Source organism: Phodopus roborovskii, unplaced genomic scaffold (assembly GCF_943737965.1).
Source record: "Phodopus roborovskii unplaced genomic scaffold, PHOROB, whole genome shotgun sequence".
NCBI lineage: Eukaryota > Metazoa > Chordata > Mammalia > Rodentia > Cricetidae > Phodopus > Phodopus roborovskii.
In genome coordinates, this window is record NW_026126198.1 from 48,436 (window position 1) to 64,521 (window position 16,086).

The window sequence follows — 16,086 nt, forward strand, 5'->3', positions numbered from 1 at the left end:
GGGTCTCAGTCTAGGAACAGTGGTGAGCTAGGTGGTGAGGTTTTGCAGGATTTTTGGAGAGCCGGGTAGGTTTGGGAAACAGCTTAGATTCAGTTCCTAGTCAGCTGGAGCTTTTCAGTAGAACAACAAAATGTCAAGTCTAGATAGGTGGGCAAAGGGGCTTTGCCCAGATTAAAGGAATTGAAGGTTTCAAATGTAGCTACATGGCACCCCACTCCAGCTCTTTCATATGTCCTATCCAAGTAGGGCCCAGCTAGGACTCCCATCCCCCTCTAGTATGAGTGACAGCTAACAGTACCCTACACAGACATAAGCAGTGGCTTTCTGTAGCCAGTTAGCTAAATGCCTTAGGCAGATGTGGTGCTGGCCAGACACTGGCTGGGTGGGGCTAGGACCTGTCTGGAATGAGGGCAGGAAGTATAGACTGTCATTGGCTAGCCACTTGGATTTAAGTTCCTTAATGCAGAGAGAACAGACACCCTTGGAGCCACAAATCCAGCCCTGCAGGGCTCTAGTGTCCAGTTCCTTGAACCTGGAAGGCATGTTATACCTCCAGAACAGTGAGAGTCACGGTTATATAGGGCATCCACTGAATGAACCTCAGCACTCCTGGATCGGCCATTAGTTCATTGTACTCCCAGGCCTCACTTCCCATCTCAGGGCTTTAGTCTCCCCATTTCTAATATTGCTTATCCCATTTGCCTGGGATATAATATGACAAGCATAAATACGTTGTTTCCTTAACATGTCTATTGTGTGCCTACAAGTGTGCTCAGCTTTGTGATATGTACTGAGCTATGTCCCTATCCTCATGGCACTCATTGCTAGCAGGAAAGATACACTGCAAGTCATTGCTAGCCCAGATGTTGCAGGGACACATGAAGTGGAGGCAGATTAGACATTAATTTTCAAACCTGAAGGATAAATAGATGTTCAGAGGTGAGGATATGTGGAAAAAGAGTTAAGGCTGCAGGAAAGACATGTGCCAAAGCCCCAGGCGGAAGAAAGCACTTTCGAGGAATAGACAAGAGGCCATTGTGGCTCAAGGATGGGTGTGGGGCAGTGTACATGAGCTTAGGGCTTTCTTGTTCTTATCCTCTGGAGCTGAGAGTTCACCCCAAGGCTAGAATAAGCCTGGCTGGACTATGGAGAGTGCCTTGGAGAGGGCCCTCAGGAGGGAGGGAGTCAGTTCAAGGCTGGAAGTGAACCTTGTATGGATTCTAGGGCTACTAAAGGGTCCTGTCTGCAGGACTTGTGAGTTGGTTGGTTGTGTGAGTTAAAGTGGAGAGGAATGGTGGAGAAAGGCCAGTCTGTGACTTGGACAGCCTGGGTCAATGGAGGTGCTTGCTGTTCCTGGAGTGGGTAAGGCAAGAGGAGGGGCTAACTGTTGGCAGGGGTAGGGATGTTTGTTATTTTTAGGATACACGGAGTCTTAGACGCCCCAGTGTAAGACATCTAGAACACAGCACACAATAGGCAACAGCTGTATCTTCCTGGGCCCCAAAGTACCGACAGGATGGTGAGGTCACAGGTGTGTGACCAGAGCTGCCAGAGCTCAGTGGGCTATTCTGCCTTTTCCCTTTCAGTTGTCTGCTTCACTTCCTGTGTTATGCTTCATAGTGGCCCTGAAAGGGAAAGGGTTAAGTCGCTGAGCAAAAGACTGCTCTGGAAAGTGGGAAAGGCGGGACTGGCAGAGCTGGCCCCTGGGAGCTGCAGCTGGCATAGAAGCCCTTCCGCTAGCCCATAAGTCCAGCGCTGCTGCTGCAGCCGCCCACGCGGCCTCCTTTGCTTTGCCTTCACCTTCTCTGCTCCCCCTCCAGCTTCTTCCTGGCTCCCCTAGTCTGGGCCTCCCTACCTAATACATTCCAGGTGTAGGTGCAGCCCCTCTCACACTGCAGGACAGCAGGGGAGGGAGGTAGGGAAGGTGGAAGTCTTTTTTACTGTGCCTGGCATGTCTTTTAGGTTGAGTTTCCCAGTCTCTGGGACTTTCCTTCTCTGGAGAATTCCTCCTGCAGTGATGGGGAGAGGCCCCCTCCCAGACCCATGGCTGCCACCTTGGAAAGTTTCATGTGATCTTGCTTCTCTGTGGATTAGTTTCCATTAACTATAAAATGCCTTGTAACTCCCACCTCTTAGGGCTATTGTAAGGATTGAACGCCATAGGCAAAGCCCATTGTAGCGTGTTCAACAGGTGGCCTTGGCCTGCCATTTTGCCTTCCTCCCTCAGTGACTTCCATGCCCCATGCAGACCACCCTATGAGCCTCTCTATTCTGACTTGTCGCATTTTCTGTCTCTCCTCTTATATCTGTCTGAGTTTCTGAAGGTTTCCTGCTTTCTGCTTCCTTGTTTTTCTCGAAGAATCTTTATTAAGGTTTGTTTGTTTTTGTAGTCCAAGCTGGCCTTAAACTTAACTATGTAGTGGGGCTGGCTTTGAACCCTTGGTCCTTCTGCCTCTTGTCTCCCAGGTGCTAGGATTAAAGCTATTTACCCCCATGTCCAGCTTTCTATAAAAGGCCTTTTCTCTCATAATTCCTCTGTATATGCAATTCTCAGATTTGACCAGGCTCTTAGTGGGTGGGAGGGTCGGTGCATTGGTTTTAGGGGGACAACCCAGGGGTCAAGACGGAGGTCAGAGGGAGCATCCCTCCAGTGCCTTTGTCCTCATTGGGAGGGTAATTCTAGCCAGCGTGGCAGCCCTAGCACTGGGTAATTACTGTCCCCAGTGCTCCCAGCTGCAGCTCCACTCCCTTCCCTTCCTGTCCTCTGAAGTCTCCAACTCCTCCCAGGGGTGGAGCTACCACCCTCTGTCCCTTTCTGGCCTCTGGTCCAGGGAAGACCAGAGGAGGTGGCCAGGCCTTCATAGCAATCAAGCAGATAGAAAAGGGACGGGCCACTTGTGCTCTTCAGCAGCAGTGGTCTCTCTCCTCTCTCTTTCTCTCTCTCTGCGTGTGTGTGTGTGTGTGTGTGTGTGTGTGTGTGTGTGTGTGTGTGTGTGTGTAGGCATATGTGCAGGCGTGTGTGTATGCTTGAGTGCCTGTAGTCTTTGTCCACACGTTCTTTCTGGATGCTTATATGCATATTTGTCTTTGCATCACTGTGTGTTGTATGGTTATGTCGTTTGGCTCAGTCTTAGCCCTGGAAGTGTCTAGCTGCTTCTCTGTGTGGGTCTGGCTGTTTTATCTGTTTCTGTTTCTGTCATTATGTCCCCTTAAGTCAGTGTCCTAAGAATGGTGGCAGATAGGGGTGCCTACCTGCATCTTTTGTCATTTCCTGCCAGTTCTTCCTATTCTAGAACCTTCTTGCAAACTCAACACACTGTGTCCTTTACACACCTTTCCAGGTATCTATACTTTTGTTCATTTTTCTTCTCTTGTCTGTAGGACCATCCTGAGACCATTTATGTATGAAATAAAAACACACCATATTTGGGACAGCTCAACGTAAAATCACCTCCTGTAGAAAGTTGTCTTCTTTCCACTTATGATTTCTTCCCCGACTTAGTAAATTCACACGAAATGTGCTCTGCAACTACACCCAAACACATGTAGGATCCAGCTGTAGCTCAGTTATTCTAGCTGTGTAGCCTCAAGTCAGCTATTTCGCTGTTTTATGCCTCCCTTTCATTTCTTTCCTTCCTTTCCTCCCTCCCTCCTTCCTTTCCTCCTTCCCTTTCCTTTTCTGTTATTATTATTATTTTTTTTTCATGTTGACACTTTCTCACTGTGTAGCCTTGGCTACCCTAGAACTCTTCATATAGACCAAACTGGCCTTCAACTCTCAGAGATCCACCTGCCTCTGCCTCTCTTGAGTGCTGGGATTAAAGGCATGTGCCACCACCACACCTGGCTGTACCTGTTTCTTATGTACAAAATGGAATTAACACCTCATAGAGTCATTAGGAGCATGCCACAGGTAAGTGTTGCCACATTGCCTGACCTAGAATAAGTGTTCAATAAGCAGTTTGGATTTCCATACCTCATATAATCTATTAAAAAGTAACAGCTTAGTGTGGAGGATGTAGCTCCATTGGTACCGTGTTTGCTTAGTGTACTTGATTAGCAGGCACAAAGCTCTGTGATGGGTCCCCCCCCAACACCGCATAAACCACAAACACTGGTGCATATCTGCAGTCCTAGAACTCTGGAGGTGGATACAAGAGGGTCAGTATGATTTCAGCCCCAGCCTGGACTACATAGTGAGTTCCAGGCTAGCCTAGGCTACAAAGTGAGACCTTGTGAGGAGAGGAACAGGAGGAGAAGGCTGAGGAGGCTGAGGAAGAGGGCCCTGCTGCAAGGTCAGACATGTACTATGTAGATAGAGACAGAGAGATCCTAAATTCAAGGTCATTCTGGACTACATAAGGATTTTGAGATCAGTCTAGGCTAGAGTCCCTGTCTTTGAAAAAAAAAAAAAAAAAAAAAAAAACAAAAAAAAAAACCAAAAAAACGACAGTTTAAATTCTAGAGAATTTTATATATTCTTCATTCCTCAAAGACAGATTTCAATTCAGGGACTGCCTGACAAATATTATATGAAATAACTTCCTTGGCATTCTAGGTCCAGAAGAGGCTTGGCTTTTTCAAGTGGTGGGACAAGGGGCCTCCAAGGCTGCTACCCAAGGGCCAGAGCATATCAGTATAGCATAAACAGCAGGGCTGGCAAGGTGTTTTAGTGGGTAAGGACACTTGCCTTGATAGCCTATTGACCTGAGTTCAATCCCCAGAACCCATGTAAAGGTGGGTGGAAGGAGAGAACTAACTTCACAGAGTTGTCCTCTGACCTCCTCAATAATAATAATAATAATAATAATAATAATAATAATAATAATAAAAGATTAACAAATTAGAAAGGTAAACAGCGAAGGTATAAGAGACCTAAATAACTACTTAACATGAGAACCCACAAGTTTGCCTTTCAATCTTTTTTCAATTGGCCTGCTCACTTTTTTGGTTTTTCAAGACAGGTTTTCTGTGTAACAGCTCTGGCTGTCCTAGAATTCATTCTGTAGACCAGGCTGACCTTGAATTCACAGAGATCCACCTGCTTCTGCCTCCCCAGTGCTGGGATTAAAGGTGTGCGCTACCACAGCCTGGCAGCCTGATTACTCTTAAAATTAGGGGATTCCACATAAAACTCTTGAAATATTGGAGGCTCTAAAATACAGGGCACTATTGCTGTGAGAATGGAGGGCATGTGCTCTATAGTTTACCTAGTCTATTTCTTATTCCTTATCACTGTTCCCTGTTCCTCTATCCTGTCTTATTCTACAGAAAGCTCCTCATATCACACAAGAATGCACACTTTATAGAAAGGCCCTTCCCTTTACAAGAAAAAAAGTTCCTCTGTTTCATGGACAAGTATTCTCCTTTGTCAATTTTCACTTACTGACCGGCTTTATAATGGGTTTCTGTAGAACTCTCCTCCCTTAGAAAAATCCCTCAATTTGAAGAAATCTATTGTACCAAAATTCTTCCTTTTACAGAGGAACTTTAAAAACAACAAAAACAAGGAGGTGGAAGCAGAAAGATCAGGAGTTCAAGTTTGTTCTCACTTAAGTTTGAGGCCAGTCTGGGCTATATGAGATCCTGTTTCAAAAAGCAAACAAAAAGTTGAAAGAGGGCAGCAGTATACAATTCTAAACCCAGTGTTTGGGAGCCTGAAGCAGGGGAATTACTGTGAGTTTGAGGTCAACCTAGGCTACCAAGTAAGTTCTAAACCAGCCTGAGCTATATTAATGAGACCTGTCTCATAAAAACAAACCAAAACTAAAAATCAAAGAGACCTTTTACAGGAACCTGTTTTGCAGGAGGGTGCAGTCCTTAGGAAGCTCCTTGCTTGCCAGATGTTTCCCACTTTCTGAAAGTATCTTTACACTCCTGAAATGACCCTAGTTTTTTATAGGACCCTTATAGTCAGGAGACAAATAGACTTTGTGAGAAGGAACTGCTGGGCTCCCCTTGGGTTTCCTGTAAAGAACACATTTCAGATTTCACAGAGCCTTTTTTCAAGGGAACATCTGCTAGGCAAAGCAAGGTCTGCTTGCAGTGTTCCTCTGACAGTAGACTGAGACAGTGGAGCTGAAGCCCATTCGTGTTCAAGAGGCCTGTGGGAAGAGTTGGAGCAGCTGTGCCTTCAGCCTCCCCTTTTCTCTCAAGCTGAGAGTCTCTTCCTTCTCACAAAGGCCTGGTTTCCCAAAGAGTGCTTTCCTTTTTGCTGTTGTTCTTTTTCTCCACTCCCTCTGTTCTGTTTCACTAGCCAGCTCCAACCTCAGAAATTCCAGCTGTCTCCAAGCAGCACCTCTTAGCTGGGAAAGACAAAATTTGTGGAGCTATAAAGAGGATTTGCATCATCTTTGAGGAGACCCAACTGCAGGGCTTATCTATTGCTCTTCTTAGTTCTCACCAGTTTCTCACAATGAGCAACACACACACATACTGTCCCCAGTTTGCATATGGGAAAGTGAATCCAGAGCCGTGGAGCTATTTGTCCCAGGTTATCAGAGAGTTAACAGCCAAGGCCCAGTCTGCAGCTCTAATAGTTGTCTTGAGATTAAGCCAAGGCTACAGCTGGGAGAAAGGAGACAGGATGCTGCTGGCCAGGGAAGGAGGGAGAGCTGGCAGCTGAACTTTCCAGAAAGAGATGCGGGAGAGGCAGGGTCAGGTTCCAGGGAGAATGGGCCAGAGGAGGAGTCTTTGTCCTCGAATTCAGCTAGAAGCTAACCTGCTCTGCCATATAAAGCCAGAAACATGTCCTAAGGGCACCTGCCAAACAGGCACATGCCGAAACCCTAACCAATATTTGGAATATTTTGCTATTTTTTCCTGTTCTTTACAGATTTCATACAGTGTGTTTTGATTATACTCACCCCTCTCCCCTGGCTCCTCCCAGAGCAACCCCCCCTTCCACACTCACCCTGCTCTCGGTCCTTTTTGGTTAACCCCATCAAGTCCAATTTGTTCTGGATATGTGGCCTTCCACTGCAGTATGGTTGATCTGTGTGACTACACTCTAATAAAAGAAAACGGATTCTCCCTTTCCCAGCAGCTATCAAATTGCCAATAGCTATGGGATGGGACTTGGGCCTTTGTGCCCACCTTCCCTCTCCATGATGGGATTTTATCTGACTTGACCTTGTGCAGGTCTTATGCATGTTGTTGAGTTCATATGTATATCTTTCCTTCTGTGTACAGGCAAACAATGTTTTCTTATGATTAATCACTACTTCTGGCTCTTTTTTCTCGTTGTTTTTGTTCTTTTGTTTTCAAACCAGGGTTTCCCTGTGTAACAGCCCTTGCTGTCCTGAAACTCACTATGTAGACCAGCCTATCCTTGAAGTCACAGAGTGACCCACACTATCAGGGTTCATAGGTGCAATAATCTGGGTACATTGACACGGACTTGGGAATCAGTTTAATGTCATGTTGAATTATTCCCTCCTATGCCCTGCCATCCCATCCCCAATCCTAATTTAAGCCTTCATCTTCCATTATTCCCCTTTAACCTTTTATATCACTAAGTTCTGTCTCTCATTGAAAGCCCCCCCTACCATAGCCTCTTACTAACTTCCTGACCAATATGGGTATTCCAAATGAAACACACATATCTGAAAATTCAAAGCTAACACTCAGAAGTGAGAGAAAGCATTCAATGTTTGTCTTTTTGACTTTGAGTTATCTCATAATGCTTTTCTAGCTCCAATCATTTACCTGTGAATTTCACTTTTCTTAACAGCTGAATTGTAAATCTACTACATTTTCTTTATTCATTCATCAGCTGATGGACATCTAGGCTGCTTCCATTTCCTGGCTATTATACAGCAGCAATGAGCATGGATGAGCAGGTATCTCTAGAGTAAGGTATAGAATAGAACCCTTTGGGTATGTGTCTGAGAGTGATATAGCTGGATCATATAGTTGATCTATTTCTAGGTTTTCGAGGGGCCTCCACAATGATTTCCATACTGGCCTCATCAGTTTGTTCTTCCACCATCGGTGAACTAGTATTCCCCCTTCCCCATATCCATGCCAGCAGATTAGGATCCAGTTTCATTCTTTTACATGTATCTATCCAGTTTGACTATTCTGTCTTTTCTTGAGTATGTATTGTTGGACTCGACTCTTTGTAGGAGTGTGGGTTTTTATGTGGGTGCTCAATGCCAGTACCATGCTGTTTTTATTACTATACTTTTAGGTATAGTAATATACTTGAAGGGTAAGAGTCAGTATTGCTATTTCTTGAGCTGGAGCTCAGTGGTAAAGCTCTTTCCTAGTGTGTGTAGATTACAACACACACACACACACACACACACACACACACACACACACACACACACAGGAACCAAAAAAAATACTGCCCTTATAGCCAGTTGAAGGCCTAGAGGTGGTAAAGGTAAAGAAAGAGAATGTATATCCCACTTTCACAGCTGAGCTTAGGAGTATGTGGGCAGCTGAGGATGCTTGGGTGTACTTCCTGTCATTTCTAGGAGATACAGGAGCACAGTAGTGATTGTGTGATTCAAGTTGTGCTGAGCACACTGCACACTGAAAGGATACATGGGGTGCCTCTGTGATTCTCTTTGGGTCTTAGATGGCTATGCAGAGTTGGCATATGGTATGGGGTGTTATGAGATTTATGATGACTTTATGTGTGTGAGAAACAGTGGAGACTCTGGCAGAACCAGAGGTGGAAGGAGCAGCTCTCCCTGGTAGAGAGCCTTAATGGGGTTGTGGATGTAGGTATATGTGTGTTAGCGAGTGTTGTAAATTATCGGCCATAAGAAAAATAGTCTGCAGAACACCAAATTAGGTTCTAAGTGGGTGGGATGGATGGGGAAGTAGGAAGCACTGTGGTTTTGAGAAAGGAAGTGGGCCCTACTTTAGTAGCTCCCCTGAGGGCAGGAATGAGATTTTCGCAGTCTCAGCGTAGAGCTGTGAAATAGTTGGCTTACTCAACCAAACTGGGGGAAGCCAGAGAGTTGAGCAGGGCCACCAAGGGCCACAGCAATCTGGTGAAGCTGCTTATATTTTCCCATGGGTAGAAAGTTATGGAAAGTTCTGCCAGTAGGTTGTGTAAGAAGATGCCACCAAGAAAGAGCAAGCCCTGGGACAAAGGTGACCACTGAGTGAAAAACAGGAGAAGCTGAGAAGGAGGAGTCTACAGAAGTAGAAGACAGGGATCTTAAGTCTTTTTGTCCTCAGTGGGACCTCACCTTGGCCATACTGAGACTCACGAACTGATAATCTGCTGTCCTGTAGACAGGGCTAGGGGTATTCCTTTTAGTAGCCACACTGCTTTTCTATAATACTAGGGCCCTCTCATGTCCCCCTGTGACCTTGGCGAGCAAGGTTGGGAAAAGAACCCAGTCCAAATGCAGTCGTCCTTAAAGTCAGCTATTACCTTGTTGTGTGACCTTGGGTTAGTCACCATGTCTTTCTTTGTCTTCATCTCTACACAAGAAATTGAACCAAAATTCACTGCCTCCCTCACCTGGGACTCCAGAGTATTCCTGAGTCTGCATTTCATCCAGCAGTCTGTTCTCTAGGACTTCTTACAAGGAGGCACAGAATGGAGAGGCAGCCTGTGCAGCTCACATGGAGAATGATAGACCACCCCACTCTGAGAAGCAGCAGGGAAACATAAGGGGAGAAGCCCCACAGCACCCAGCTGCTGGCTGCCTGGGGAGGACTTGCCCAGGCCAGCTCACCTGCTTTGAGGTGTTAAGATCTAGGAATCAGATGGAGAGCCCCTGGTGTGTATATATATCTATAAAAGTCTGTGTAGCAATATAGTTGGACTTTTTTTGGGGGCTGCCAGCTCACAAATAATGAATGGAGACTTATTATTAATCATGAAAACGTGCCCTTTAGCTTAAACTTTCCACCAACTAGCTGTTACAACTTAAATAACTCATATTTTAAAATCTATGTTCTGTCATACCTTTCCTCAGTATGGCATGCCAGACTTCTTCTGAGTCTTGCTGGTATCTCCCACATGCTAGATTCATCTCTCCTTCTTCTCTCTCCCCAGAAACCCTGCCTATTCTTTCTTGCCTGGTTGTTAACCATTCAGCTCTTTATTGAATCAATTAGCAGGCCAATCATATTAAACCAGTCATATAGCTCACAATGTGGCAGTATGTTTGGATTTGTTCATTAGCTCTCTGACCATCATCATCACTTTATCTGGCCATATTTCTTTGCAACCATGTCTACACCTGTGCCACCCTGTGGGTGATTCGTCTTCTTCAACCCTATGCCCAGAGAGAGGACAGGGCAGGGCCAAGCAAGATGTGCTGAACTGGGCAGGATAAGCCACTCTACTGGGCCAGAGGTGAGGAGGAGAATACTCTTTCTATACAGGCTGGGCCCTGCCTGCTCAGGTGGGAAGGCACAGATAGAAAATTCCCCCAAAGCCAGGTACAAGGTGGAAGAAACCCACTGGAACCAGGATCTAGAGCACATGTTCCCTCAGGCTGCGAAGGTTCCATGATTCCCTGGCCATCCTGTGGCTGGGCTAAGGTCAAGAGCTCAAGGAAGCTGTGATAGAACCCAGGGTTCCCTCCAACACTAAGTGACCTAAAATCCCCTGCCACTCTGTCTGCTTGTGTGACCTTGTAAGGAAGGGTCTGGATGTCTCAGGGTGTAAAGACAGCATGGGTCACTTTATTTAGAGCTGGAAGAGACAAAGTCCTGTGTTTTGTGTGTATGTTTGTATATATCCCTGAGCTAAGACCCTTAGATACCATGGGCATGTTTGTTGCAAGAATGCAACCTAGTAAGTTATGAAATGTGTCTGATTTGTGTCCATGTTTCTGGGGATGTAGTGGTTTATGACCTTAGTTAGGCTGTTTGGCTGGTGCGTGCGGTTTTCTGACTTTGTATAATGGATCCCATGTGGCTATTATATTTGTTTGTAACTATGTAGGTATTCAAAGGTACATTAATGATATATATGAAACTCCATGATCCTGTAATGTAAATGGCACAGTACCTTTGTAACTTGGTGAAACTGCTTGAGTAACATATAGTGCTATATAAAGTTATATGATAGCATGTGGTTAAGCGTTTTTTTGTGTGTGTGTGTGAGATGATAGGACTGCCATTGTGTCTTTGTTATATGTCTTTGCAACTGTGCTTGATCTTATTATTGTTAATTCCATAAAGCTGTGTGTTCATATATGGAATTGTAGCTGCTAATCTGTGAAATCGTATGTGCCCAGGCTTTCAGGAGGGTGAGAACATGTGTTTGGATGTTTAAATCTGTGTGACCTGGCAGTTGTGTAAAGCACTGGAAATTCCATGTGCCATTATGACTTAGTGGACCCACTTAGGAGACTGGACTGTGACACAGGCTAAAATGCTTGAGATGAGATGCCAGGGGGCTGTGGCACAGTGTATCTCCCACTGTGTGCTGGTTGTAGCTGTGGAAACTTGTTTGCTTGCTTGCTTGGTTTCAGTTGGGTTTTCAGTATGTAGCCCAGGCTGGCTTTGAACTCACCATCCTTCTGCTTCAGCTTCCCAAGTGCTGGGCTCATAGGCATGTGCTACTGTGCCTGATGTTCCAGGAGCTCTTGACTAGTGCTCACTCCCTTGTCCTCACACCTGATTACACGTTTCTCTCCCTGCCTCACTGCACAGTGCTTTTCATGGCCCCCTTCACCACAGGGAAAAAACAAAAAACAAAACAAGCTGCTCTTCATTCTGTCATCCAAGACTTTCCCATTCATCTCTAGCCCTACCTGACTTCTCTATCATCTCTGAGGCAGCCCCCATAGTCTCCTACCCAGCCACAACCACACAAATCTTATACTCTTTCACTTGGGACATGGGGATTGTGTGTGTGTGTGGGGGGGGGTCCATCATTGTTCCCCAGGCCTAAATCTTTTCTTGTAAGTGTGATCATCATATCCTCTAGGTCCCCTAACAAGTATACTTAGGGGTCCTATGAAGGAGAAAGTGAGAAAAGGATTCCTTTCTTTCTGAACTTGTTACTTGCTGCTTTCAAGCTATGTTTGTACCTGCATTCTGGATGCTGGGGGTTGGGTGGGGTGAGGTGGGTGTTGAAATAGAGGATGATGAAACAAACTGATAAGACCCTGAGATTTTAAGAAGCAAGATGTTTGCTTATGGAATACCTGTGTGCGTGTGTGCTGGAGTGCGTGCATACGTGCAGTGAAACTGGAACCCAGGCCTTGCAATGCTATGCAGGTGTTCCATACATAGCTAACTCCTTTGTTCCCAGTTTCATCATTTTAAAGACACTTAGCCCTACAAAATTGTAGAGAAGAAAGTTCAGATATTCTCAGGGCATTAAGAAATGGAACAAAGAAAACAAGAATGGTAGTTTATGTCTATAATTCCAGCACTTGTGAGGCAGAAGCAAGATTGTTATGTATTTGAATCCAGCCTGGGCTATACAATGAGATCCTGTCTCAAAAAAAATTAATAGAATGAAGAATGGCTATATAAACAAGAGATCTAGTCATGTACATAAACTTCAGGAGTACTTCTACTCTCTACCCGGTTAAATGCCTGAGTTTGTTTTAAGTCCTCCATTATCTACAGATATGCATGGAGTCGGTATGCTAATCACAGAGAAGTATTATTTCTTGATGAAAATAGCCAGTCTCCACCTTGGGCCTGGTTCTCTGTCTCAGGCCTGGAAGAAGGGCTTCCTGGCAAAACAGTGTGTCCAGTAAAGGGCTCAGAGGAGTCTAGTACTAGATACCTGCTAAGATATGCTACTTCCTATTCTCCCTTGGGGTAAAACCAGCCACTTCATGGTCAGTTTCTCCCTTTCTACAGGGCTGCACCAGGGAAACCGGATCCTAGTTAAAAGTTTGTCCCTTGACCCTGGCCAGAGTCTTGAGCCTCATCCAGAAGGCCCCCAACGGCTTCGTTCAGATCCAGGCCCTCCCACTGAAACCCCTGGCCCACGTCCTTCACCATTGAAGCGGGCACCAGGCCCAAAGCCACAGGGTAAGTGCTTTCATTAAGAGCAGAGAAATGCACCAGAGAGGTGTACAAAAGGAAAGGAGAAATTAATGGGTGGCAGAACAATAGGGAAGTGCCCTTATCTCAAGGGCTAGGTGAGAGATACCTATCTAATGGGCAGAAAGGTGTTACCTGTGGCTAACATATCCTACTGGGAATTTACCTCAGTCCTGCTCTGTGCCTACCTCGGGCAAAAGAAAATAAAGTGATGGCAGCACATTCCTGTACTCTCAGCACTCAGGAGGTTGAGACAGGATCGTTGCTGTGACTTTAAGGTCAGTCAGGGCTATGTTATTAGTACCATTAGTACCAGGCAAGCAGGGCTTTATACCAAGACTGTCTCAAAAGACCAACCTAAGAAATAAAAATTGGCAGGGGATAGAGCTTAATGGAAAAGTTTACCTGGCGTGCACAAGACCGTGGGCTTGATCTCTAGCAAAGAAAAGAAAATTCTAGAGTTTGAGAAATTAGGTATAGGCTGGCTGTGATAACCACCTGTAAATCCAGTTCAGTGACATCTCTCCTTTCTTCCCCATCTACCACTTCAGTTCCCCCAAAGCCCAGCTACTTGCAAATGCCTCGGATGCTTCCTCCACCTGAGCCCATTCCTCCGCCACCATCACGCCCTCTGCCTGCAGACCCTAGAGTGGCCAAGGGTCTTGCCCCCAGAGCTGAGGCCAGCACCAGTTCCGCAGCAGTGTCATCGTTGATTGAGAAATTTGAAAGGTGAGTCTGATCCCTATAGGACCCTGTGAAGGAAGGGTGGACATGGGACAGGAAGGGATAGTTGTAGGTGAGGTCTCTTGGTCAAACTCATGCCCTGCCTCCATGTGTGTCCATCACCCACCTCAGAGAGCCTGTGATTGTCGCTTCGGATAGGCCAGCCCCTGGCCCCTGCCCCGTTCCCCCAGAGCCAGCCATGTTGCCACAGCCACCCCCACAGCCAACAGTGTCCCAGCTCCCTGAGGGTGAGGCTTCTCGCTGCCTGTTCCTGCTGGCTCCTGGGCCCCGGGATGGTGAGAAGGTACCTAACCGGGACAGCGGCATTGACAGCATCAGCTCGCCATCCAACAGTGAAGAGACCTGCTTCGTCAGTGATGACGGGCCCCCCAGCCACAGCCTCTGTCCTGGGCCCCCTGCCCTGGCTAGTATGCCAGTTGCTTTGGCCGATCCCCACCGGCCTGGCTCCCAGGAGGTTGACAGTGACCTGGAAGAGGAAGACGAGGAGGAAGAGGAGGAAGAGAAGGAAAGAGAAATTCCAGTGCCCCCACTGGAGAGACAGGAGTCTGTGGAGGTACTGACCTATGTTACCCAAGAGGGAGGACCATTCAGAGAAAGCAAGAGCCTGACATTTGTGCTTGGTTATTCCCCCAGCCTGGTATTTCTCAAAACAGGGCATTGCTTCTATTTAGTCTGCTTAGCACCCCTGGTTTTCCAGTACGGAACACCAGTAGCAAAACCCTGCTCCTCTCCCAAATGACTATTACCACTAAAATGGCTATGCCTCATTCTAAATGCCCATTAGGAAGGTAGTTCCACTTTCATCAGAGAAACACTAATGGACCTCAGGTTTTTCATGACCCAGTGTGTGACACTGGGGATGTCTCTTTCCTTTCCACCCCTCATTGCAAGCCTCAGTTTCCTTGTTTGTAAAACAGAAACCCTCTCATGCCAGAGAGTCTTCTTGGCAACTGAAAGAGGGGTGCAGAGCCAGAGTTCCAAGGTGGCCTGGAACTCTTGGTGGGTAGGAACTCTTTCCATGCCCTGTCTACTTAATGTTTCTTCAGAAGGCATTCTTGCACTCAAGTTAGGTCTCAGCCAGAACACCTGCTTTGCCAGAACTAAGCTCAAGTGTTGGGCCAGGGAATGCTGAGATGAAATGACACTCAGCAAGTGTGTAGCCTTGCAAACCAGAAAGTGAGCGGACAGGCATAATCTTAGACATTTTTATATTTCTGTGCCTTTCTCACACCCCACATATTCAGCAAGCCTTTGCTGACAGTGAACTCATTGAGTGAATAAATAGCTGATATTTAGAGACTGTAATCTGCAGTCTGTTCTGTTTTTATTTATAGGAAATCTCTTAGGGTTTGGGAGTGTGGCTTAGTATAGAACATTTGCCTAGCATGCATGAGGCCCCAAGTTTAATCCCTAACATTGAAATAATTAAATTAAAATAAATGAAACCATCTCTATTACAAATGGACATAGGCTCTATCATTATGTCTTTATAATAGGACTCAAATACAGAAATAGTAAGAAAACTTATGCATGCAAGTGAATGGTAGACTAGGATTTGAACCCAGAAGCTCTACTTCCTAGTTCTCACATTTACCCACCAAACTATGCTCAATGAGAAAGCAATTGAGTGGGTATGTGAGTGTCTGCATGAGAGAGTTCATGTGTTCAGAATTGAGGGGCAAGCTTTGTGACTGACTTGGAGTCAGGGATGAAGCGACAGGAATGCTTCATAAAGATGCATCATATTTGGGTTATCACAGGGTGGCACTAAGGTTAGAGCACCATGTGCACTCTTTTAGGGGAGCCAGGCATGATGACATTGCCTGTAGTCCAGCTACTGGGGAAACTCATGTAAGAGGATCACTTAGGTCCAAGAGTTTGAGGACACATAGCAATACCTAATAAGTGAGTGAAAAAAATGGGAAAGGAGGGAAGAAAATGGGTAGAAAGTGCCGTGGTTAGGGTAGAGATGATGTTTCAAGGGTCACTTCTCCTTTCCAGTTGACTGTGCAGCAGAAGGTGTTCCATATTGCCAATGAGCTTCTGCAAACCGAGAAGGCCTATGTTTCTAGGCTCCATCTCCTGGATCAGGTAAATGGCCCCTCTGGGGTCTCAAGACCTTAGGATGTGGTAGGTGGTTCCACAGAGGAAATGTTAGGGCCTGAATCTAACTCCACCCTTAGGACCAGAATCCAGAAGTGGAAAGGTGACCTTGAAGCCAATTCTTACTATGTTCACAAGTTTAATCCTCACTCCTCTTAACAGACATGTACAAGTCCTGTGATTATGAGTCTGTCACTGCTTACTCTTTCCCCGATCTTGAATTTACCCCTCTTCATGGACCTCATTCTA

General features: G+C 45.9%; 1 protein-coding gene across 1 annotated transcript in view; it reads left to right on the forward strand.

The window, feature by feature from the left end:
* Fgd1 (FYVE, RhoGEF and PH domain containing 1) overlaps positions 1–16,086 on the forward strand; it is a 41,597-nt gene that overhangs the window by 5,950 nt on the left and 19,561 nt on the right. The window contains exons 2-5 of the mRNA XM_051179608.1: positions 12,805–12,978; positions 13,542–13,719; positions 13,846–14,287; positions 15,736–15,825. Of these exons, the coding sequence (XP_051035565.1) occupies positions 12,805–12,978; positions 13,542–13,719; positions 13,846–14,287; positions 15,736–15,825 (884 nt within the window). The remainder of the gene's footprint in view (positions 1–12,804; positions 12,979–13,541; positions 13,720–13,845; positions 14,288–15,735; positions 15,826–16,086) is intronic.